General features: G+C 38.9%; 1 protein-coding gene across 2 annotated transcripts in view; it reads right to left on the reverse strand.

Moving 5' to 3' along the window:
* Positions 1 to 26,980, reverse strand: part of CACUL1 (CDK2 associated cullin domain 1) — a 42,647-nt gene that overhangs the window by 11,838 nt on the left and 3,829 nt on the right. Inside the window, exons 2-5 of one of the 2 annotated variants that reach the window (XM_005520785.3) lie at positions 24,225 to 24,351; positions 19,898 to 20,000; positions 11,024 to 11,119; positions 6,525 to 6,627 (exon numbers count right to left, since the gene is read on the reverse strand). In XM_005520785.3, coding sequence (XP_005520842.1) covers positions 6,525 to 6,627; positions 11,024 to 11,119; positions 19,898 to 20,000; positions 24,225 to 24,351 — 429 coding nt within the window. The remainder of the gene's footprint in view (positions 1 to 6,524; positions 6,628 to 11,023; positions 11,120 to 19,897; positions 20,001 to 24,224; positions 24,352 to 26,980) is intronic. The other variant, XM_088059890.1, reaches the window with a different exon arrangement.

Below are 26,980 nucleotides of genomic sequence, written 5' to 3' on the forward strand. Positions count from 1 at the left end.
TGCAACTTTTTAAAATGGCCTAGAGTTCTTTCATGAAAGGTTTAGTTCAGAGACAAAATTTACATATAAATTGTTATTTAAAGGATTTGAACGTGTTCTACAATACTTGGTAACAACCCAGACTGCTTCCATCCAGTATTGTTACAACACAATTACTTAGTCCTTAGCTGTCAAATTACAGCTGTGATTTCAGTATTAGTGATATTATTGATTAGTGATATATTATTAGCCCCCTTAAACTGCTGAGCATGTAAATATTGGTTATTCCATCAGATCTGCAGAGAAACATTAAACAGCTACAAAATATCTCTTAGTTAGACCTGGAGAGAGTAAAGGTGTCTGCTGAGGTCTAAGAAAAGGGTGACATTAATGTGACAAGAGTTTTGAAGGAATGGTTGACTTTCCTGCAATAGCAGCATCCCAGCACACTCTCCATGGGCTGGAAAAGAAGTGGAACAATACTGCAGTTGATTTTCACTATCAGTTATCTGTGTCTATCAATATTTGGAAGGAAAACAGGAAGGAGAAGAATGAGAACTTTGTTTAGAAGGTCAGAATTGGAAACTTAAAGTGATTCAACTACTTGCCAACATAAAATAAACTAGAAATTAAATACTGAAATTCACAATCCTGTAGATGCATAAAATTATTTTAGAATTATTTTTAATTAAGAACTTTAGAATAAGTGTATCCCTTCCCAACATCTCAAAAAAAGGACTTTTTTATGCTACAGAATCCTCGTGCCCCACCCCCCTCAATCAGTTACTGTCAAAAGCTGGAACCTCGACAGCTTTATATCTGGGGAAAAGACTACATTAGTTTTTTATTTCAGAGGAACTCCAACAGAAAACACCATGGTTTAGTCTGGCACAAACACACTGGAATTAACTGGTATTTTCTCCTAATGCTCTGATACCTTTCTTAATTTTTAAGGCCCTGAGGAAGAAATCTCATTTCATTTTACCTATCCTGACACATATGCTAAATCTAAGGACAGAGTCACTCAGCAGACCAGTAATTCTGCCTTTCTTAATACTTCTTTAAAGAAATCTCTCCTTTTTTCTGTCTCATTCTTAAATTTAAAAAGCAAGAAATATAGTTTATGAATGTGGCAGAGTAGAGTTGTGCAGATTTTCTTCTCATACTAACTTCTCAGTTTTAGGAGGAAGAAAAGCAGTGTCTAGAGGCTGAGTAACATCCAATTATTACAGAAGGAAAGGGCCTCAGTAATCAAAAAAGACACTTTTAAAGCACACTGCTTCTGTCATCACAGTAGTCACTCTGGATCCCAAACCAAAAAGAATAATGATTTTGAACTCTTGAAGGCAGTTCCTATAGTAAAGCTTTAGTTCAGATTAGAAATGTGATTTTGAAGCAAATTCACTGATCATCCCCACTCTGCTGCTCCTAGGTTGGTATGACAGAGCTGCCTTGGAGCATATTACTTTAATTCCTTTGGACCAGATTAAACCAAATGTGCTCAAACTGCTACTCCTGGCACTTTGTCCAAAGGAGCAGACAAGAACAAGTGGGAACTAAAATTCTCCAAAAGCAGGGGAAGGTCAGCACTGGGTTCTCAACACCAACATGGAGGCATTTCATATTCTGCTCCCTTTACACCACCCCACTTATTAATGCAGACGTAGCCTAAACTATACAATGAGACCCTCAGCTCTTCCTACAGGGCCCAAAGCTTTCAGATAAAAGCCTGTGGTTCTGCTGCACCAAACTTATAAATGACAAAACCAACTCAGGACAGACACTCAAGGAGAATATAATTTTCTTTACGAAACACAGTCATTAGATGTGACATGGAAATGAGAAGCACAAAGAACAACTTCTTCAGTGTCAGCAGCATACAGAAAGGCTGTGGGCAATGCTCTCTACAAGAAGCTGAGAAACCATGAGATTGTTTTCTCCCCTTGTCTGGGTATTTTCTCTGCAGTTGGTGCATCAAGGCAGTAACAGGCAGCTTCTCATGTGCAGATTGTTTGAGACAGATGTCAAAATTGAGGGGGAGGGAAGAAACACCACCTCAAACAGGGTGAATGTCAATTCAATCTATCTTTTTCTTGTCTGTCTGTGCCAAAGGGTGAGACATGGGGAGTGAATAAAAAAGCCCAACACACATCAAAACAGACCCCTGTGGTCTCTGTTGTAGCTGTAGAGTCAGGCCATGAACTTGGCATCAATCACACTCCTTCCCTCAGCCTTTTGTAGTGCTCCTCTCAGAGTTCTGTATTCACCAGCAAAAGCTGGATATGGCATTTATTAATGAAAGGCATTTTGTCAAAGCAGCACACAGCCAAAGAGATGAGGGGAGTCCCTTGCTTCACTGACATCAACAGGCTTTGGGAGGTCAGCACAGCAAAACACAGCTGCTAAATACACAGGGCTGGGTGCCCGCAGAGCAACAAACACTCCTGCTGAGGCACTGCACAACAGGACAATCCCTGCACAGGGAACATCCTCCCTGCTACATTCATCAACCTCTAACACATAGAAATAGATTCATTCTCTACAATTTTGCATTACATTTCTACCTGCTGAATCAAAAAGCTGGACAACCTCATTGTTAAAGAGCTGTTAGTAACCTTTTCCAATGTTCCAGTTAGCTTTTCTGGTACTTTTTAGAAAGCAGCAACGCGTTGGAAATATCTTTCCTGTTTTTATAAAGGAAAAACCTTTTCCAATATAAACAGCCCTTCTATTGAACTTTAATACACTTCCAACAAAAAAATAAAGAAAATGGAACAACAAGATCTCTTCCCCTCATCTGAATCCAAGTGACCTTGATCCAAACCTGTCATATGTAAAAACCTTCAGAGAAAATATTTCCTCTGTAACTAACTAGAAACTGAAAACATAATGAATTAGGCTGTGAGTGGTCTCCCTCCTCCTGACTTTTTTCAAAGAACTTTTTCTTGGAAAACATGAGAAAAACTTCTACTTTGGCAAACATATTTGATGTATTTTTACACTGGGTTTTATCTCTGAACTCAGACAGGCACTGACATAAAGACTTACATTTAACAACTGCCTACATGCCTTTAGAAACCACACACAGTAACCACTCTGTGTGCTGAGGCTTCAGTGGCTACTTCTGCAATTACTCCAAGAACAAAATCAGAAGTGCTGCACAAAGCTATTTTCCCTCTGATAAAGTTCACCTGACTTCCCAGTTGAGTACCTACTGCACAAAAGTGCGGCCAGATTTTTTTTGGGAAGAACCAACTTGTACTGAATGACCTGTACCAGCAGATTGCTCTTTCAAGAGTGAAAAACACTTCTTGAACTCAAAACAGTGATATCCAATATCCCAAATGAGAAGAGTGGCAGTTACTTGCAAATACTCTGCCACTTAATTTTACCAACTGCAAGTACCAGAAATAGAGAGTTTCAGGAGCTGCTATTCACTGCCACGCAGTAATTGCCATTTTTCTAGATGAGAATACACAGGCATGGAGATTGCACTGCAGGACTATCAGAAGAGACAGTGGCTACATAAGAAGAAAATAAACCTATTCCTGAGTTTTTCTGCTTACAAGTCACCTCATGGAGGACTGTAGCAGGAACAAAGACAACATTCTCCACCACCCTTCCCTAGTGACATGGGGATATTATCTGTATCTTCTCCCCCTCCCACACTAATTTCTGAATCTGCCTGTAAATAAGATGCTGTATCTTTGCTTGTTACATTCAGTTAAGCAGTTCTGCACACAGTAACTTCTCCCAAGCCATTGAATGCACCAGTCTTATCAGCAAGAGCCAGCTCTGGCTTTGTAAGGAAAATAAGCAGGTTATATTCACTTAGTTCAAATGTACCCACTCTAATTTGAGTTGCACTGACTTGATAAATGTGTGAGTGCAAAAGTGTTTCACAAACAGCTGTGTTCATGTGTCTGTGTATTGTGGGTTTTTATTATGTATTTACTTTAACTAATGAGAAGTGCTCCAGATAGTGAAGTGCTTTTCAAAAAAAAAAAAAAAAATTAATTAATCTATCAAACCCGAATTGGAACCAAACTGGCATTAGTACAGGAAAAGAATGTCCAAGAAATGTTCACTTAGGCAATATTTCCTCTGCAAATAATGAATTGACACCTTGATCAGTCAAATTTTTGCAACTAAGTGCTCAGGGAAGTGCTCCCACCACAAAGACAAGTGATGATCTTGCACCTTCCTGTCTCCCAGCAGCCAGAAAGGAATGAGGGGACTCAGACTGGGGGAGCCTCAGCAAGATCAAATGCCAAGGAAGAGATCAGGGTTGGACTGCTCTTCTGGCTTCTCTCCCCTGTCTTTCTGAAGTGGAGCAAGAACTTGTTCAAAAATCAAATGAACCAGAAATGTACTTAGAGTCCTTCCTGAACACTGCTTCAAACAGAAATGTGAGCTCTCAGAGCTTCCAGGCTCTGAGACAATGACAAGGTACTATAAACAAAACCCACTTTGTACAAGCATAGCAACAAATTTCAGGAGCGAGAGCAGATGCTACTCTGACCATCCAAGTCTAGATCACAAATGGATTAAATCAGTTTTGTAACTTGTTTTTTTTTTTTTTTTTCCAGAGTAAAGGCATGCTTCCTCTCACTGAAGTGGCAGTTGCAGCATCTCTTTAACCAAAACAGCCCCAGGACTCCATTTTTCATACAAATCACAACTTCCTTGACTTTAATTTCCAAAGTACCCCCATTCGTATCTGTACTTTTTTCCCCTCACAATATACCAACTCTGTATCAAATATCAGCAAAGAGCACCATACACTGGTACATTGGAAAGCAAAGTAAATAACAAACACCAATTGCATTCTGTTTTCATAGAGCCCTTACACTTCCAAAAAGGAAGGTACTACTCATCTATTTTGGTTTAAATTTCAGGAAGCTAGAAAAAACAGCTGAGAAAGGCAGAAAAAAATACAATAATAGAAGTTTTTCAGCACATCTGTGATACTACATCATGTGCTACGCATCTTCAATTCTTTCCCAAAAACCTGTTAGTAAGTTTAAAATTTTACTTAGGCATACTTTAACTCAATTTATAGATCCTCTTATCGAAGATTTAATTAAATCAGATCACAGCTAGGAGTTAATGCTTGTCAGTATTTATCATCTTACTCAGAAGGGAGATAAAACCCAAATAAGTTAGCTTTAATAAACTGATGGTCAGACTGAAATGAACACAAGGAAATGAACCTCTTGCTCATTACACAAGAGACTTCATACATAGCAACACATACGGCTTACCTTTATTTATTTTATTTTATTTTACTTCTGCAATTAACAGAGCCAGGGAAAAGTATTTCTGATTCCACACACACACACAATGCCACAGGTCTTTTCTTTTCAACAGTTCATCTGCCATTTCTATTTGAAGCTGCTATTATCACTGCAGAAAATTAATTACTTAGCAACAACACATCTGACATCGCTTATATCAGAGGTTTAGTCATTGTTAAACCTTTGCTTTGCCACTGGAAAAAAAAAAATCCTTGCCTGAAAAATGCAAACATTTTAAGGCAATATCAGCCAAATTTTCCATGATCTTGTTGCAGTAATCATCTTACCAGGTTTCATACCAGTAACTCTCTTTGGCATAAAATAAAACATCAGGCCCATGGCTGGGTATTTCTCATTGTTCTGCTATTTTAAAGGTGATGTGATCTGCTCTTAGTGACGCTAGTCCAGATGGCAAGAACTTCATCAGAGCTAATGATCTCCCATCCCTGTAGTGTACCAGGCTCCCTGACCTTGAAGTCACGCTGTTTTACCCACCCCTCTCCCAGGAAGCCACCTCTCAGGGAGCCTGAAGCAACAGCAAAGCTGCTTTCCCCAGCCCTTGCCTGCAAAGAGCAGGGCATTGCTACCCAAGCAAAGACTAAAGGAGCAATGAACTCCACTCCCACTGCTCTAATGCTTTGCGAGCTGCTCTTCTGAGGGGCCAGCAGCAAGGTCCCTGTGCTCACACAAACACTCTCAGAGCTGGCAGGTTTCACACAGACACTGTGGTTCACCACAGGAGTCACACTTCCCGTTCAGTGCTCCTGTGGGTATCACTTGAAGCACATTATATTTGCATTAACCCATTAACCTAAGAGAGAAAGTGCTGACAGCATTCTGCAGTTCACCGCCTACAGCAGAACTCGAGCACATCATGACAATAACCCCAGAGGTATCACAGCTCTCTGACCACACCACGGTCTTAATGACACCTGTCAATATTTTGATAATGAAATTGAAAAGTAACAACATAAACAACAGAACAATGAAACATTCATTCTGCCATAATCATAAGGGAAAATAAATATCGGTTCCCCCTGATCTCAAGCAAAGCATTACTTCATACAAAGTCAGATTTCTGAAAAAATTAAGCTGAAGTGTGTCACATTTCCTCATGCCTCAAAGGCATTTGTACTGAAGTTCACTAATATTTGGCATTTTATCTCAGTTTGCTGTGGATTTCCACAGCATCTGAAAAGATCTCTCTCCAGGCTTCCATTATAAGAAAAATTCAACAGCTTTACTTACGCATTAGGTTGTAAATGTGCTTTTCTGCAACATGTTCCGTAAACAGCTTTATAAGGTCATCTTTTAAGTCTCTGTTTAGCTTGGTTTCTATGTAAAATTTATTCTGGAAAATAAGACAGAAGTTTTCAAGTTTGTTTCTCATAATAGCAAATAAAGTAAACTTATTTTTTCTCCCTGAATAAAAACAGTTCAGAATATTGAAGCTGTAGAATATTTCACCTTGGTGACTGCATTTAAACTATATAGAACATTCCTATACAACAAAAATGCATAGATGACAAACCTACTTACATACAGCCATACATATTTATTTTGTTTTCTCTATCTACAGATGTACCTCCATAACAATCCAGACTGGAGAGCTTGTATACAAAACACTTCATTTAAGAACTCCTAGAAATTTTTAAAGTTCTCTTAACACTAAAATACAGCTGGACATCATCTTTGTAATGAAAGAATGTATTTTTCCAATGACTAAAAGCAATTAAGCCATTAAAATAGATGGGATACAACAATAAAACATCAGCACAACTATCCACTTCTGTGGTTCATTGACAGTCTCAGGGGACAGCTACTCACAATGAATCAGTTGTGGAAATAAGATATATACAAAACTACACAAAAGCGAGCAACATTAAAATTTTTAGGATTCCATTACTTTGACCAATTCAGCATTAATAAAGAACTCATCTCTTTGAGGGAAATTCAAAGATAATTCTATTCATGACTTCCTTGAGGGCCCAATACCTAATGTACTATTTGGTACCAATGCTCCATTTCCTGCAATTAACAGCAAGATTTCCTTTCTGTGTCTTACTCATAGAAGTGTTTTAAAAGCTGTGGGGGAAAAAATTGCTTCAAGATAAATCTCCTACCATTAAAAAGCTAATTTGGAAGTAGAACAGCTGAATTAACTAATTTGGACAAATGGTGCAGAAGAGTTAAACAGATAATCTAACAAAAAATAATCCATAGGAACACTTACCTGAGAGATTTACTAGAAGAAGGGATATCTTAAGGGAGGAAGGTTTTTCCACACTTTAAATCAAGTTTTTCTCCTATTCTTTAAAGCATTTAGCAAAACCAGAACAATTCAGAACACAGAGCAATCTTCCTGTTTTTGTGTGAAACCCATTCTCTTGGCCATTTTCAAAACTACAAACACACCATAACAATCTGTCCAGACAGAAACCCCTCAAACTTTTGAAAGAATATTCACCAGCAGTTATTTCCCTTTAATAAAGATTGAACCTGATAGAAAAAAGGCAATCTGAGGTATGCCCCTAGTATACCTTGAGTTTGCTGCAGTGTTGGACAGCAGCCTTAAGAAGATATTTTTATTTTTTTTTTTAATTTGCTAAACTTGCTGCTGGTCGTTCCCTCTGATACCCTGAATTTATCCTGTTTGTAGAGATTTTTCAAGGACTAGGACTCAGTTGTTTCCCCCACCTGGGCCTGTGAAACAGAGATTGAGGGAAAGGCTCTGCACATGGATACCCTAATTAGAAACAGACTAACTTATTGGTAATGGTTTTGGTCAATGGTGAACTGCCATTGCAACAGAAACCCATAGCAACTAAGGATACATTCTGAGGAATTGTTAAGCTACACACCACAGTACAGCCTTGCACCAGAACATTTTCCCAAACCAGTTTGCACAAGATGTGCAAATTATGATGCCTCATTTTGCTCAGGGGCTGGAAAGCCTAAACTTTTAATTCCAGTAATTTCACTACTAGAAAAGCAACAAAACCCTCCCAGCAGTTACAAGACAGTACAAATACAGAAGAAATGCAAAATACTCTTCACATTTGCTCACTTGGAAACATATTTCCAAAACGATGTGTGAGCTTAAATAGACAATGAAAAAGCATCTAACTGTAGCACTTTATTTCCAATCCACAGTGCTGAAAGGAGCAGAAGAGCTGTCACCTCCCCCATTCTTGTTAGGGGTACATCAGGAAGATTTTCTGTATAACTTGTCACTACCTAGGCTGGGCCAGTATTTCTTGAAAAATGTCTCAAGTCACATAAAGGCCTAACTGACACATAAAAGGTAAGCAGATGTGAGTAACTGAGAAAGTCAGATATGATACAAACATTAATTCTACAAACCTTACAATAAAGCAATCTGACAAATATTAAAAGATAAAAATCAGTTAATATTAAGAGGAGATCAATAAGTACTTGAAAGAAGAAAACACAGTATATAGGTGCACTTATCACATCATACATATATTTGTGTACACAGACACACACAAAATGCCCTCTAGCTGATAAGAAACAAAGTGCAATACAATCCCTACCCAGTAGGGATAACAATATTTTGGAGGCAATGAAAAAATTTCAACTATCCCAAAACCACAGTGCTCACAAATGTTAGGCTCATATAATGTGATAAAATAACAGATTTTCAGTTATATCTCAAAGTAAAATGAAAAAAATGAGCTTCTATAAGAAAAATATATTATCTAAATTTTATTTTTTATTCAAATGGAAATATTTTTTCATTCATGTGTGTAGCACACTGATATGTACAATCTATAAGCACACAGAATAATCTCACTTAAATTTACAAAATAGCTTTCTGCTAGGAGCAAAGCACTGTGTATGAAGCTGACTTCCAGTTTAATTTCCTTTACCTTCAGTTATATCCCTGAACTTCTAAAGAAGCCTAAACCCAGGGAATCTCAGAGGGTCTTTTGGCCTCCATACTTTTCTGACAAATCTGCTGCAGCAGCCTAAGACTGAAAAAAAATCCATCACCATGTGAAAAAACAAAGTCCTCCCAGCAAAAGGAGGAAAAAGAAAACTCCCTCAGTTGCAGGGTCAGTCCTCTCAGCCACCCCTCCTGATAAACTTGGAAACACACAGAGGGTAAAAAATCACCTTTCCTGCTTTGGTATATACCAGGAAAGAAAAGTGCTGCTGCTGCTTTTAAGACACACAGGACTAAGACGAAGACAAAATATTATGCCATATTCCAGCTCTACATAAAAGCTTTAGTTTTTCCTCAGCTTCGTTGATTTTAAAAATATTTAAATGCTTATTAAAAGTTTTCCTACGCAGCAATATAATTATCCTTACAGAACAAAGTCCTCAAGAGCAACTCAACAGCCTTGGAAACCCCCGATTAAAGCAATCACTGAAACGGAAAGCCTCATCACCCCTGACATAAAGGCAGAGTTTAACAACTTTGACCACTTCAAAATGCTTTGAAAAGTACCCATTAAAGTAACTGCAAAGCTGTAATTTAAACTGTAATTAGGCTTTCACCTCTTGCAGTTGTTTTTCCATTGTACTTTTGGACCGAACAGAGGAAACTGTTGCTGCCGTATGAGAAAACTTGATTAGACACTATGTATGTATGTAAGATTGTAAGAGTACCTGTACACAGAAATACTTCCAAATGCATACAGAAAAAACTAAGAAACACGTTTCTTCACTCTGACTTCTCTAGATATATTTCCCACATCATGCACAACACAGAAATTATTTCAGTGAAAAAGTATGACAGCTAATTTGCCATTAGCCTTATAAACCAGCTGTACAGCTGAGCCAAGTCAGCATCGCTTTTGGCAGCAAGAGGAACTAACAGGTAATAGAACCAGGTAAAAAGGTAGATCAGAAGATACCACGTTCAAGAAAGGCAAATTCCTCTTTAATCAACATATCTGTATGGTAACTTAATGCCAAAATATGGTAGTAAGTTACCTAAATTCACTGAGACACAGAAGAGCCTCCTAAAGGCTACTGCTTCCCAAACTCTGAAACTATCAATGTGAAAAACTCTTCAGAGTTTGAGGCTTATTTAATGCTTTTGTTATTTATTTTTTTTTTCATTCCTAAGTGATGCCAAAACAAGTACAGGTTCTCTGAGATGGACAAATTTCAAGCTTAAGTTATTCATTATCAGCAAAAAAAAAAGCAGTGCAAGTTTTGGTACTTCGACAAAAAAGATGCAAATTATTGGTTTCTGAAGCATTCCAAGTACACCTGACAGTGCTATGAACATTATTTTTCTTTCATCCATCCAACACTCTGACTTGCTTTATTAAATGATAAAGACATTTCCAAGACAAATTTCTTCCTGTCTTTTCTGAATCTGTACTATTTGAAAGCAAAAAATAATCATGTCCACAACCTGCCCAAACTAAGAAGCCAAAACTTAACAAGTCAATAAATTATCTCTGTTCAAAAAGGCATAAATAATGAACTATTTGAGATGGCCACTTTCCTTTTAAAATCAAAACCATTCTCCCCACTCCCAGAAAAGAAGTATTAGGGCAGCAACTGCAAAACTCTGCATTTAAGAAGCATGGCTGCCCCTTCCTCTCCCCATACAATTTGATTAGTATTGTTAGGCAGGCACCAAAACTAGGCATGAATCGTAAGTTTTACATGTCAGAAATCATTATAGCTGCATTTTATTCTTTTCACTTTCAGTCAGCATCTTGTGTATGGACATATTTATTTGAAAATAATTTTCTAAAACTTACCATATATATGAAAAGAGGCACAATGCTCTGCAATGCTCCCATATACTGTCCAAGAGCTACGTTAAATCTTTCAATATAGAGATCTGGAGGGCTGGCCTGCAAGAAACCGTAAAAGTCAGGTTGTAATTTGAACAAGAGAAAGATCTGGAACAGCATGGGCTATGCTTTCATAGCAAACTCAAACAACTACAAAGGATTTGATGCACTAGGTCCACACAAAGCAAGCCACACATCATTCCAGAGTTTCTGCTCTACCTCCCTTCAGTAACTAGGTTTTGCCTAGGACTACACATCAGTGCCCAGCACAAGGTCCATTCAGTCAGAAATACAGTGAGCCTATAACAAGCTGACATTTAGCATATGCAAATAAAAACACCTTTTAAAGACCAGAGGTTTGTTTTGAAAGCACCAGCTGTCATGCCTAGAATCCATAACCAAATCTGCACAAGTGCTGCAGTGTGTGCTCCCACCCCCCCGAGCTTTCACTCCACCAGGGCAGGGTGGCATAAAGCTGCTGCTTTGCAGCTGAGCTGGTGAGTGGCACACGTTCCAGCTCCAGGAAACACTATCCTCCACAGAAAACCTTTCTAAGTTACTGCTGGGTCACCTCAGGCAAGGCAAGTGGTCAGGGGGTTCAGCTTCACAAAGAAGCAACATCTTCAGAGAGAGTTCTGCATTCAGGTCTCATGCTCCAGGTCTGGCCTGTGGAAATCTCCAGCTGTGCTCCAGCTCATGGCACCCCCCTGCAGCCCCAGCCTAAACTTGGCTACACAAAACCCAAATGTGCTATTTTCTGGCTACAATACCCTATTTCCCAAAGAAGGGGATAAGGAAGCTTAAAATATCTGTTCAGCAGCAGGTGAAGTTAAATGGAGAAGAGAACCAGAGGAATGGGAAGCACTGAGCACTGTTTCTGTTACAATATCCATTTGGAGGCCTGCAGGGGAGCTGCACAGGAGCATCCAGAAGTGCACTTGGACACCCACAGCTGGAAGTGGAGCTACAGCAAAGTCTTCCTCCACTATCCACTTCTCTACCCAAATCCTCCCCCTTTCACTGCCCTACCTCTGGCCCAACCCCTGCTTTGATCTCTCCAGAGGGGTGGGTGGCTGCCTGAGTTGCTACTGCTCACATATACAGATACACCTATATACACCCAAGGGCAAAGTGTTGCTTGCTAATGAGAAGCAAAACTTCTCTTCCCCTGCACTGTTTTCCCCTCTGACAGCACCAAGCCAAAAGATGGAGAATACAGCAATAACTGGGACCTTGCAAGAAAACAAGTTCAAAGATTTTCCTAAAGCCAAAGCATCTGTGGCATGAGAAACACTCAATGCTTAGCTGCACCTCAACCACCTTATGAACACTTAGTTATCTTCACAAACATTTTTCAGCCTTTGATGGGCATTCACCAGCAGCCCTAAGAGAAAAGTTAAATTTTATGTTGATATTTTGCTCTATTAAATATTCTAAATTTATGACCTTTTTTTTCCTCCTTTAAAATAGATTTTTTTTCTTCCCTTCTTAATACTCTTAATGAACACGTGGGTAATTTTCACAGTAAACACCGATACAGAGCAGACAGTTCAGAAAGGAAAGCAATACTGGCAAAGGAAGAAAGAGTGTTATTCCATATGCAAGTTGCCAAAGGCTATATATGGTTATTCCTCATTTTGATCATAATGTTTTCATCTTATTGCAAATGCAGCTCTCAGGGGTGGCCAAACAAATTTCAGTTCAAAATACCAACAACGTATAAAAGTGGCAATGAGCTCCAAGGACTCCCTTTCATATATAGCTACATATACAATTTGTTGCAAATAACATGCAATGAAATCCGCATTCTAAGCAGTATGTATTCCTGCTTCACTCCTTTTCAACCTCAACTTTAAATATGGTTATACCCTCTGATTTGAATACAGCTTCTAAGATTAAAGAAAAAGGAAAATGAAAGAACACGTCAGACAAAAGGAGAGCATAGCCTGACACAGGGCACCACTCTTCTCTCATTGATAACTTGCCATTTTTATTAAAAAAACAAAACAACAACAATAAAGCCAACAAGAAAAAACACAGACAGAAGCTGTCTGGGCAGTGGAGATTTAATCCCAGGCAATGCATGCAGCCAGTCTGCCACACTTTTGACAGGGGATATAAGCACTGATGTCTATTTTCCCCGCTGCAGATGAGAACTCTGCTAGCTCAGCTCCCAAAGCCTGTCACAGTAAGGGAGGCTGTTTCTGAGGGCACAACATCTGCACACCCAGCTGGCTCCTGAGAATGACCTCAAGAGCCCTTTAATGGAAGGATACCAGGGAGCTGTCAACCACCGCCTCACCTTGCTATCAAGTGGAAAACAACTGCTCTGGATAAAGACAAAGAATGCTAAGAGAGGTCCTAATGGCTTCAGAGGAAGTGCCTCACTAGTGTCAGGCAAAAATCAAGCCTTGGTTTTAACTTCTGCAATGAAGAAATTATGGTGTTGTCTGCTTTATCAGCATGAAATGTCAGTTTTCAATTTTATTCTCCTGATAGCGTTTCATGTCAAGCCTCAACAGCCAAGACATTAATAGTGATAGACAACAAAAAAAAAGAGCAAGCTTGACAATCAAACTCTGCTCAACTAAAGCTTGACTTGTAAACCACCAAGTAGTAAGTTACCAAGCCAAAGAGAAATCAACAATAGTATTTTCACAGCTCATCTATGAATTACTGTAATCTGTGTGGGGAAAACAGAACCATCTGTTTTCTGTTCATCACAGTGTTACTGTATGGCTGCTCCAAACTGGCAGACTGAAATCAATTATTTGCTTCAGCACAGGACTCTTCTCCACATCCCTATATTCACATTTACAGGACAGTAACTGGAGCTGGAATAGTTTTATATAATGCCTTGAATTTTGTAAGCTAAAAAGCAGCACATTGCAACAAACTCATGAGTGAACAGAAGCTGCTAAAATTTTTATATTAAGTTGCCATCAATAGAGCCCAACTTGCATTTAAAATCTACACTTATTCAGATGCAGCTATTAAAAGAAAAAAACCCAAAAAACTGTTTTGGCTGACACTTTTTACTCCTGGTCCTAGTCCAGAAAAAGAGAACATATACATTCTGCTGGTTAATTTACAAGGGGAGGGGCAGAATTAAGCATGACATTTACTTCTTACAATTCCCTAGCAACTATTAAAAATTTTTAAATCCACTCCTATTTTACCTGAGGGGTGTATTACAGAAATTACTCAAAAATACAAAATACACACTCCTAGCCTAAGGTTTTCCAGGAAAGAAGAGGATCCCTCATTCCTTCACTTCTCATCCTGAATCCTATCATATTGGCAATTCAGGGGGTTAGGGATAGTTTTTATGTAAGTTTGTTGGCTTTTTGGATTGTTTGGGGTTTTTTTAAAACACCCGACACAGGCAGACAGTTTAAACCCTCTCCTACATTCACTCTTATCTACCACTTGTAGGGTTAAGAACAGTTTTCCAGCAACAATTGTATTGTGTGTCTGTCCACAGAAGCATTGAATGTTTGATTGGATTTCCCAAACTCTGATGCAGTTGCATTTGCTTAACATCTTCAGCTTGGCTGTGAGTCAACTGCTTCTTAGAATAAAATCCCATGAGTGCTGTTTAAAAGCTGATGTTAAAAAGACACAATTTTGTCTCCTTACACAGTGGTCATCTCAGCATCAACAGAAATGAGAAGTAATAAGAAAACACATTTGAGAAAGGATGACATACAAGACACAGTCAAAACAAGCAGCTGGAGATCCTGCATACTAACTTACCCTTCCCTTATTTGAAATCTAATATCTAAGCATTTCAACACACTTGTGGACAAGAAACTATTTATCTGAGAAAGATCTAGGTTTTTTCTGCTTGAAAACCAGTCTCAGTATCATTCTTAAACTGAACATATGATATCAGAAGGCAGATGCTGGCCCAAAACAACTCAGAAAGGGCTCATAAAAAAGAAACAGAGACAACAGTTCTGTGCTTGAGGAACACAAAGTTAATCTGTTTATGAAGAGTCATTTGGCACAACCAGCAGTACGTGTAGTAGAGCTTATATTCCTATGGTGAATGGGCAGCTCCATTATCCTGGGAATATGCTCCCTGCCAAAATGCCAGCACATATGCTGCAGCATCCCTCCCACACCTGCCAAGTGAAAAGGGAGAATGGCTACGACTACACAAATTAACCTGTTATTCATGTAAGAGGTCTGAATCTTCTAAACCACTCTTTGTTCTTTCTCAAGAAAATATAATTTGTTTACCTTGCCTTGCAATGTATGTGATGCCCAGGTCTACCTCACTAGACATTGGTATTATTAAAACATTTTACAAAAAACAGACATCAAGCCAAAGCACAACTGATTCAAAGGCTGTGTCTTCCTTGTCAAGCCTGCACTCCAAACTATTCAAAGCTTCATGACATTTTCTCATGTAACTGTCTTACAGCAGGTTAGCAAGTGTTTCATTCCCATTCTACAGGCTTGTAAAACAGTAAGACATTGTATCTAAAGACCATCAAAACCGTGTAGCAGTGAGAAATCTTCAGAAGCTTTTCTATCTATTAAATACATAATAATTTGTGCTGTATTTACTTGTATCTGTAACTGCAACAAGGTCTGCAGAGCTGCAGGACTACAAGCCTTTCCAACAAGCTGCAGGCAAGAATGCTCCTATCAGCTTAACTTGCAGATGTCTGTGTCATTTTAATGGCAATTCAGGCAATATGGTCACCCCTACTACTTCAAGTCCAAAGCCATCTTTTTGATGTCCACACACAAAGATACAAACATTTATAACATTTCTGGTTTCTACCATCTGAGTTCAAATCATCCATAGGATCTGACTGAGTTCAGTGGAATTCACAGCAATAAATCCACTTTAATACTAAAGCTGCTTTTGCTGATACCTTTGCCAGGGGTTCTTTGAGCACCTTAAAGCCCTCCTTCAGGACACCTGGCTCCCATACACATTCTCCCAAGGACACAGCAAGTGGGACAATACTTTCATACACTGCACTGACTGGTTTGAGAGCTGACAAGACAAAAGGCTGAGAAGTTGTAACGATTAATATCAGGCAGGAAACCTTTCTGGCATTGCACAACAAAGACTACATAAACCTGCAGGTCCTGGAGGTCAAACAGCAGACATGCAAATTATCCACCAACACCAGCAACTCCTCAGTGCAGTCATGTTCATTATAAAAAATATAATTCATCATCATAAAAAACCCCACCACAAACAGAAAACAACAGATCCCTTTTTCTCTCTCCTCTAGATAAAAAAAAGGTGCAACATGACAAATAAATGGTTTTCAGCTCTCGATCAGTTCACAAAGGAAGCACTGAGTTTATTCTAACTGAAAGGAAAATATTGCACTGCACCTGCACAAAAAAGCTACATCTGTAACAAGCCAGCTCAAAGCCACAACACATTCTGACCATCGATGCTTTTTTTCCAGCATTTTTTGCTATAGAGATATGCAATGAGTAAAGTGCTTGATTTTAAATTACTTTATCAGAGTGAATAATAATAAATTAAGCCAGAAACACTAGTGCCCAACGCAAATACAGGTTCACTCATTTTAAAGAGATGTATTTAATTTGAAAGCATATGTTTGTGTATCCACCCTACCTCATACATCTGAATGACTCAGCAATTACCCACAAAAACAGCTGACATTATTTTAAACCACAACATAATGAACCATGTCCATTACCAGTGAAATGTTTCCAAACAAAGCATCTTAGAAAAATCATCTGCATGCTACAGGCTTCACAGACCTCAAGACAACAGGAAAAAAGTTAATGTGTGTTTTCTGTAGCGACACTTTATTTTTTCTAAGCTGACAAAATCCAAAATTCCAATCAATTCAGCAATTATGGACACTGAATTCTCAATTACCAAAAGTCTACATGGTAAAACTCTGTCTTAAACAATGCAGAGAAGCTGGTCAGACATCAGCTGCAGGAAAGGAAAGCAATCCTTGCTGTGAGTCTCTCTAAAGCAGTCTGAAGAGAGGATCATTAAATGACAGATACAGTAATGAGGGAGCTGGAAATGGCTTGGCATACAGGAGGCCCCATATCAGCCTGATGACAAGCATTTCATCTCATCTAAACGCACCATTACTCAGCAAGCAGGGCTCACTGCTTTGCACCCAATGTCCAACATGCAGAAATACACCAGCCCAGACACATTTTCCTGTGGCCTCTGCCAACACTGAAAGTAGCTCTCTTAGCTGAAAAGCTGAAACAAACCTTTGGGAATGCACAGGGCAACAAACACCAACACCACACAAGCTGTCCTGCAGTCTGGAAAAGCAGAAGTTACACAGAATGACCAGGGTTTGTTCTAAGTGTCCCAGCACAGTGTCCAGCTCAGGACACATGAGTGTCCATTACTCTGCTGACTCCAGCTGTGGCCAGCTGCTCAAGCAAGCACAGGGCTACACACACAGGGATGGGGGAAATAAATATATATAGGGAGTTTCTACAGTGAATGCCCCAAAGAGAGAAACCAAACTCCATTAAGACTAAATCCAGGCAAGAGCAAGTCTGACTAGTCCCCTGAGGTGCTCCCACTTTTACTTTTTGGTATCTGGGTTTTACTGGTTTGGCTGTTGATGAGTGGTTCCTGTAGGAGACAGCTTGCTCTGGCATGTTGGTTACATGCAGACATTCTGCAGCCCACTTGCCATTGAACTGTTACACTGCTACGCAAAGAAAGTGCTGGCCTGTACAGAGAAAGATACTGCATTTGTCTGCCATTTCAGTCTCCATAACCATCTGTTTTCTTACATATACCAACATTCCTGCTTCTACTAGGCTACTTTTATTACTAAAAACCAACAACTTGCATCAAGTCATAGCTTGCCAAATAAACAGAACTCTTAAATGTTGTTGGCAGGTGAATGAGATTATGTCAGAAAGCAAAACACCACAAACTGTGCATTAAAAGAATTCACATATATAGGTTTTTTTCATTGTTTGCCTGTGGGAACCAGAAACTTCCAAGCAACCAACATTTACAAAGTAATTTGCTATTGTTGCTAGGTAAAGATCTAAAACTGCATTTTCCACATAAATCCCGAGTAACTGAATGTCATCAAAATGTATTAAGATCAAAGAAGTATCAGGATAATTAAAGATATTGTAGTAATTTCTTAAGAATAAATTTCACAATCCACAGCTAAAACAGTTTCTTTATAGAACAATTTTTTGAGGCATGTGAGAGTTTTACTTCCAGCAGCTCAAAAAGATCCATTTGTCATCCAAAAGCCAAGTCATGTTCACACGTCACACAAAACTCACATAATGCACTCAAAGATGCTATCGTGTTATATTACAGGTGTGTCTAACCTACATAAGGAAGCTTTTGCAAGGCAAAGATTGCATTAAATAATTGTCTCAATTATTCTTTCAACAAGCTGATGTTCAGAAGGCAGCCCTGTTTTTAGGCAGAAGTATTTAGGCTCATATGTGCTAAAGCAAACTTTAAAATCAGCTACCTCAGTTTTGGGACTTAAGAGAAAAGACTCAAAAATTAGCACGGAGTAAAGAATTTAGGTTATTCCCAAATTCAAATCAAACTAAAGCAGTGTATTACCATGGGATATATCAGAAGAACTGGCCAAACCTGTATAGCTAAAATTATTCATAGTTCTCACACAGAAGAAAAAAGTGCAGGCTGCACCAGCTCAGCAGAACCAAGGGAAGGCTTTATTTTAAATACTATGTTCACCAGCTCCAAGCAATTTTTACAGAACACTGAGGCTGTCACTCCATGAGGAATAAAGAGAACATAAAAGAGAAAAGAAGAAAGAACCTAGCAAATACCATGCCTATTAAATGCTGGGTGGTTATTTTTCTTTATAAGGAAAGCCACAAGAGGAAAACAGTGCAACAAAAAGGACATCAGAGAGATCACAGTGCTATATATTTTGGGAATGCACATTTAGCCAGAAACACCTTATGCAGTTAAAGCATTAAGACTGTTTTGGGCTGACAAAAATTAGTTATCAATGTGTTAGAAGCACTGAAGAAGCTGCTGCAGTTTAGGGTTTCTTTGTATCTGTCTCCTCTACTTCATACACTGCAAATCAGTACAGAACTCAAACATCAGTTACAGAAGTGAAAAAAGCTGCAGGGAAAAATCAAGCGGTGGTGCTGCTACAACCATGACAATTTCAAGAACATATCTGGAGTTTCTAGTCTAAAAGGAATGTTCAACAAGGAACACACATGAAAACAATCATGGATGCACAAGTAAGATGCAGAGAAGGATAGGGATATACAAACTCTACATATTAGGACTGCTGTAAACCACTGACATCTACAGATAGGCAAGAAAAATGCAGAATAAGGTGTAACAGAACTCTATGTGCAGTAATTCTTCACTTATACTTCACAATCTATATTTAATTTGCTTAAATTCTTTCTTTAGATTTTCCCTTTTGTGTTGCTTCTTGTGCACAAGAACTATAAACAGTTTATACACACTTACACAGGAATGGCAGACATTTATTTCATGTGCTTAGATCATGATTGACTGAAGTATTTACATCCCAGATTATACTTAAGATTTCCCATTCTCCATTCTTTCATTCTGTACCATATGTTCAGGTTTAGCCACTGCTCTCCACATGGTTGAGATCTTCAAGGTCTGGCAGTGCCAAACCTTTGGATCTCACAGTTGGTTTTCTGTCTGACAGCCCATTAGTGAGTGAAGTAGTTGATAACTTTCTAAGTTAATGTAAATCAGTCTTAATAGCAATCCCCTCCATGGGCCACCTACATACTGCTCTGATATAATCACAGATCCCAGGAAAGAGAGAATTAGATTGTGCAGCTTCTTACCTGCAGCTCCTTTGAGACTCTCTCTAAGTGGTTAGTTATCTTTTTTATTAGGTCACTATACATCTGTTCCGAATGCTGCTGGCATACACACTTATACACACAACTGCAGAAACAAATATAGGAACAAACAATGAACTTACAACAGTTTGCAATGAACAGTAACAGACTTCAAAACATTTTGTTCAAGTTTCAATTTAGAGGATAACAGAGTTGAGTGAATGATTGTTGAACTTTTAAATATAGTCCTAAGCTTGGAATGAGCTCCAGCAGGCTCCCCTGGAGGCTCCAGGGTGTCCATCCCATTCCCCCTCCCCAACTTCATTTTAACTTACAATGAGTTCTCTTAACAGTGCACTTCAAAACAGCCAGGACAATTCTGTTAACAGTACCTTCCTACTTCTGGCTTTTGTCTCTCCTATGTGAATGAAGTCTCCATTAAAATAAGCAGGTTTAACAATTCTATGAATATTCTAAGGCAAAACCCTTACTACAAGAAGGGGAATGCTGACAAGTATCATTGAAGTTGCATCAAAACCATGGCAGCATTAAAAAGAAATGGCAAAAGTTCTAAAATTACAGACCCAAGCACGCTTCTCCATTCTTTTTTACTTAAATTCTAAGAAAATTCTGCACTTTCATAATAAGGAAAGATGCAGAAAAAGAGCAATAGAACTAATTATGCATTCTGTAGCTTTGCTGTGTTAACTCTGGTCTTCAGTGCAACCTTTGATTCTTAAGAACACTTTATCGCTCTCATACTGCAATATAACATCCAAAAACAAGGCTACTCATTGAAGACATATTTACAGCAGTTGTAAAACAAATACATGGATTACTTTCAGCAAGATGTTATTCAAGTAACCATCACTGTCAGGACTAACACCAACATTCATCTGTACCAAGCAGCTTTTAGTCCTCAGTCAGCATTTTGAAATTTAGCTGCCAAATCCAAGAGGCCTCAGGGAGGGGTCTACCAGGGAGACTTCACCTGGTATCTCGGCCAAGTCACATCTCTATTCTGCTCCCCTCTCCACTCCTCTGTACCAAGAACTGTGACAGTGAGCAATTTAGGCCAGAGACTGCTCCTAGGACATGAGCAAACAACCGATTTCCAGGGAGATCCAGATGCCAGCCCTGAATTCTGTAGGCTTTAAATGGCCCCAAAAGCCCAAAGCTATGGGACAGCAACACTGTATCTCTGTAGGGGAACTATCACTTTCCAATTTTCTGCTGAGAAGATGGTACAAAAACAGGCAAACTACAAAGATGGCAAAAGTCTGCTTATTTGGTGAACCATGTCATTTCTTAAAACTAAAAGAGACCCTACACCTCTCATATTATTGTATTTTAAAAATAATTGAGTATCTGTAGTTTGATATTATTTAAATACTAGCAATCAAGGTCATTTTTTTTCATATCAAGTCTACCAATAGCAGATCCTATATTGAAACAAGCAACTGCAGAAGATATTTTGGTACAATGCTTTTTGCTAAGAGCAAACATATCAGCTTGGTTTAGATCAAATAGAGAAACACTGCTAAGAAAAGGGAGACTGATTTTTGTGATCTCTTAGAAAATCAGCCAGCTGGGTAACCACAGCAAATGGCCACACATTTGCTTGCTCCCACACATTTGTCTGCTCCACAGCTAACCAGTTCACAGACACTTCCACACCTGACTGCCTTATTTGTATGCAACTAAACTGGATTTTAAAGTACACTTCTCCTTAGTGTTACACATACTATTGCTGCCACTATTTCTGCAACACACTCTGTAGTCAAACACCAGTTTTCCCATGTACGCATTGGGTGTGTTTACATTTTATTTGAACACTTCTATTTAGATGTTCCTTCCCCATTTTGAGATCCTGTTTTCAGTTCCTGATTGTGAGCTAATTCTGTGACTCATCCTTGCCCTGATATTACCCAAAAGAAGTCACAAGCTTGTTAGTTCTTTAATATAACCAAACACATTAGGAACAGGAAATCCCAAAAAGGACATTAAAAGGGTAAGCAGTGGATGAATATCCAAGCTCTCTAAGTTGTCCTGAGGAACAGAAAACTATACCTAGGAGGCAATGGAGGCTGCCAGAAGTACAACTTAGCTGCTCATGTTTTCCTCATCTCAAACCTTCCTTCACATCTCTTGCCAATTTATCCAACCCTTTTATAACTGGAAGTGACTATGCACAGGCAGGATTTGGACTGGCAGTTGAAAACAGGCACTAATGACACTTTGATACCTTACAGATAAACTGGTCCATGGTAAACATCTGCATACACACCTTGGAAGTTGTCTCCCAGATCTCATCCCTGGGGAGTAAACACCTACAGCTATCAGCTATCACTGAGCATGTCAAATATAGAAAATACCCAACTATTTGGGTATCTCATAATGTATTTTCAGTTTTCATTATGGAAAACTTGATTCCTTTAGTCAGCGTAAAGATGACCAAAAATACTACTGTATTTTCACGCCAGTTTCACTGTAAAGAAAGAAAAAATGTGTAGCTCTTTGAACCACTTCAAGAAAACGGAAATTTTTCAGACTAAAGTAGCAAAGAAGATCTAAATTCCAGGTCTGCTACAGACTCTCAAAAATACTCCAAGCAAACACCCTTGCTTTAATTATCAATTATCCTTCCCTTGTCAAACTATCTTGTCCAGATTGTCAATAAAAGTCTAAAACTATTTTAAAAAAATAAAATCAATCTCCTGGTTGGAAAAGGCTGTAGCAGAGTAATTACAACCACAGACATGATTTTTAAAAGAAAACTGACACACCAGCTTTACCAGTTACACTAAACTATGGAAAATATTTAGCTTTGGTAATAGCAAAATACATTCAGCAGATATCCATGCATCATTACAGTCCTGCACCAAGTGACCCAGATGTACATGTGTTATCCAGGAGAAACTCAAAACCAAATATTCCTTCAGTAAATAAAACTTTGAAGAGTAAAAGATGAAAAGGATGAACTCCAGTTATCTGCAAACCATAACTAGGTATAATTAAACCATTAAGTTTGCACACCTACTCTTTATCAGAGATGACTTTTGAGAGATGTCTTACTACAGACTTCTTGCACATTGGAGATTTCAAGCTGGGAAAGGATTCTGGTTACTTCCACTAAAGCTGGCTCTCTTAATTCAAACAACCATATCAATTATTTATTCACATGATCACTGATATCTGAGTCCTGATAAAAGCAGTTCCAAAAGTTTGGAGAGGAAAGAGTAAGTTTTCAACAGAAACTAAGGGACAAAACTAAACACCTGCCTTTCTTTTTTCTGCTTTCCTAATCCAAAGTTTTAAACTGCAGAAACAAAGTGGCTAAGAGTAAGTGGGCATGAGACAACAGAGCTGAAAGTCTCTAAAAACAGCCATCAGTGACTGAAGCTGGCAGCATTATTCCACAGAGGGCAACACTTGTGAAAACAACCAAGACAGCAGTGCTACAGTTGTGCTGCTGGCAAGGGACAGGCGTTTTAATGGAATCTTGGCCAGTAAATCCAGCAGGAGTCACCCACTTTCCATCCTATTCACCAACACCCTGAATACCTGCCCCATCTACAGACCAAGAATCTCCATTTTAGTTCATCTCTTAAGAAACTGCCAGGTCTCTTGGTTTGGAGTAGTAGTGTGATGGGGAAGCAAACTCTGCACCATCCCCGGTACTGAGCACTAGTTTAGCCTGAAGGGCAGTTCTGTTTCGTGACTGGATCCCTTTTAAACCAAACTGCAGCTCTAAGGCCCAAGCTTTCTCCAGACAGGAATGGAGATACAAAGGAGTGTCCTTCAAACTGTCTGGAACTGGCCAAGGGGAGAACACACCAAAACACCTGAGGCAAAACACAAATGACAATTTACATCAAAGGACCTTGGCACCAGGTGCTTCTATTTCCTTCTGCACATTAACCACACCAAATTGGTTCCTATTAGATATCATAAAGAAGCCTTTTGACACATTAAATCACCTGCCTACCATGCCAATCTCTTTGGAGAAAAGGATGTTGAGTTTTTAATACATTTCCTAGTACATTACACTAAGCAGCTGTGATGGGGTTTATTTTAATGTTACTGTTTTCAACACTTCTGCACTTTAATTCTTTAGCATTTATTCCTGTTAACATGGTATGTCAACACATGTACCTATTATTCCCTCTAGCCATTTAAACAGTACTGTATTTCACATAACTTTCCCATTTGTCTCCTCAAAGGTACAAAATATGACATATGCATAAACAGCAAGATCAAATAAACATTTCCTTATAAATGAAATGAAAAAAAGAAAGTAAGTTATGTAGCATTTAAAGTATTTCCTTACCTGTATATTTGTTCATAGGAGATAGGGATGTAGTCACCAGGACTCTGAGTTAAAAGCTGATCTATGGCACTGTCCAACTTTGGCCAATATGTGCTCTTATAGTCTTCAATTGTTATAACATTCATTACTGCAAGAAAAAGACAAGAATAGATTTAGTAACTTCACCTAAAAGACCAGAAACAAGTGAATGCTCTGTGATTTCAGATCACACCAATAACCAGGCCAGCTGGGAACAGCTCACTTCCACTAAAATAACCTCATCTGAAACTAAAGCCCAGACTGAACTTGTACCTTTGTATTTACAAAAAGCAAATCAGAAAACCTGCCAAATCAGTGCTTCAGTATTTCTCTGGGGCCTAAGTAACATGGAAAAGCAAACTCCTGTGAGTTCTAACATGAAATTAGAATAATAAAAATTTATAAAAATATTAGTTCAGACTAATATATTATGTAACTCTGTGGCAGTTCAGAATCAATTATTAACATGGCATCTTCACATTCAGGAGAACAAGCTCTGGCCAAGACCAGTAGGTTTTTGAATATTCTTTCCCAGCAGATGGATTAATTCCATAAGTCTCAGGTGGGACCAGCAGCTTCCTTGGTCTAAAAGATGATGCAATTCCCTCTGCCTACAACTGCAGTTAGGCTTCCAGGCAACTTTTTTGAATCTGTATTACAGTTCCCCTCTAGCAGGGACAATTACACTCCTTTTCCAGATAAAGATCACCACAGGGAAGAATAGGAGGTGTTTAAATTAGCGTTCCCCACTGCTCCCTGATCTTCCTCCTGAGCTTCCCAACTGCACCCTCTTGCACCAGTGACTCAGGGTGCCTTCACAGACACGGAAGGGTTTGGATCTGTCTCTTTTCAGGGAGGATTTCTGAACCAACCACTCGTGGCTCAGCTCCAAGAGGTTCACACCCTCCCTTCAGGGCTGTAGCCACAGCACTACCTCGTTGCCTTGTAACACCATCACAGCTTCACAGCACCCACTCAAAAAAGCCCTCAGCAACCAACAGCACCTCAATCAAATCTATTATTTGAATTCAAGCAATGAAATCAAATAAATCAAAACAAAAAAGGGTCAAAACTTTCTAGCCTTGGAAATATAGAATAGTTTCTTCATTTGAGCTCTACATGTGGGTCTGGCCTAAATGGAACAGGGAATAAAGATACTTCTCACCCCACACAGACCAGTTTAGACACAACACTGGAAATAAATATTTTGGTTAGGGATGAATTTTAAATATACATTTATATGTAGATTCACTGATGGTTCTGAGAAGCAATATTTTTGAAAGGTATTTTCATGAGGGGTTGAAATGAGCTGGGTGAGTCACTTTTGGCAGCATTATAAAGAACAATTCTAAGGAAATTGGCAAAACAGTTATGAGTATCATGAGGAAAAAAAAAGAAGATTGTAAAGAGAACATGGAATAAAGAGAGGTGTGAGACAAGGAAATGCTGGAACTCCACCTGCACGAGCAAGTATTACAGATTTCTTTGTGTGTCATGTTTGGGTATTTCAGCCAGAAACTTTGCTTAGAGAAAGATGCTAGTGCATCCTTCATCCAGCTGCAGCCATTGGTGCCCTCTTGCCTCACAGCTTTTACAGAATCAGATCTAGTTAACCTGAAAATGTCTGAGCAGTGACCAGGTCCCCCCAAGTGCTGCAGGACACTGCCCCAAGAGCCCAGCAGGCAATCTGAAAGGACATCACTGTTTGCTAACAAGAGAGTGAAGGTCACAGGGCTGGCTGCACAACCACCAGGATTTCAGGTAAGAAGTCAGCTTCCCCATGTAAAAGCACCCATGCAGCCAGTAACAGCACAGCACCTCCCTGGCAGTAAGCTCAGCCCTTACTCCCTGCCTTGCAATGCCTTGTTTGAGTTCTAATCCCTCACAGACCCCACAGTCCAGGCACATCTCAGTAGCAGCTCCACATAGCACCTTTACTATTCCTGCTTACACTCCACAGCAAAACCTGAGCTTTTGTTTTTTAGTTTGTTACCCCAAGAAAGATGGGCCTGCACAGAACCACTCTGTTCCACAGAAAATATTAAGCTGAAGTCAGCATAAACATTAGACCAAGTCTTGCTTTAAGATTTCAATGTATAATCACACCCACATCTGGTGTAACATATTAAATGAGCCAAATTAATTTGAAAGAAAATAGTCAAGTAAGAATTGCGAACACTGCAAAATCATTTTAACATGCTGTTGAGATGTTAATTTTTTATTTTATTTTTTTTACAATATGGAAAAAAAAAAGCAGCAGCAAACAGGAAAGTCAGCCCATTAGACATGCTGCACAGGTAAAGGACAAAACACTTTTACAAAAAGCCCTGTGAGACTCACATAGAAAAGTCAGCATAGAAAATTTACTGATAAATTCGCAGTAACATTCTAGAAAAGCTTAATTCTCATTCAAGTCTCTCACAAGTACTGTGTAATTTGATTTCCACACTTCGGTTCTGAAACTAAGCCAACCACAATATTTACATAGCTAAAAGTCCAAGACTACAAACTGAACAATCACTGTTTTTATTCTTCTAATATAGAAAACAAAGTACTTTAAAATTTTATTAACTATCACAAGTTACTAACATCCTTTTTTCTCCTGGCAGTGCTTACATACACAGAAGTGAAGGGTGGCCTAAAGACCCTCCATCTACAAACTGCAAGAACAAGGTTGAGACCAGCAAGGAAGGAATCACACAGATCCTTAGCAAGGAAAGACAGATTGCCCTTTAATT

The sequence above is a fragment of the Pseudopodoces humilis genome, chromosome 9 (genome assembly GCF_049639895.1).
Source record: "Pseudopodoces humilis isolate 2021_Gansu_Grassland_sample_001 chromosome 9, ASM4963989v1, whole genome shotgun sequence".
Lineage (NCBI taxonomy): Eukaryota > Metazoa > Chordata > Aves > Passeriformes > Paridae > Pseudopodoces > Pseudopodoces humilis.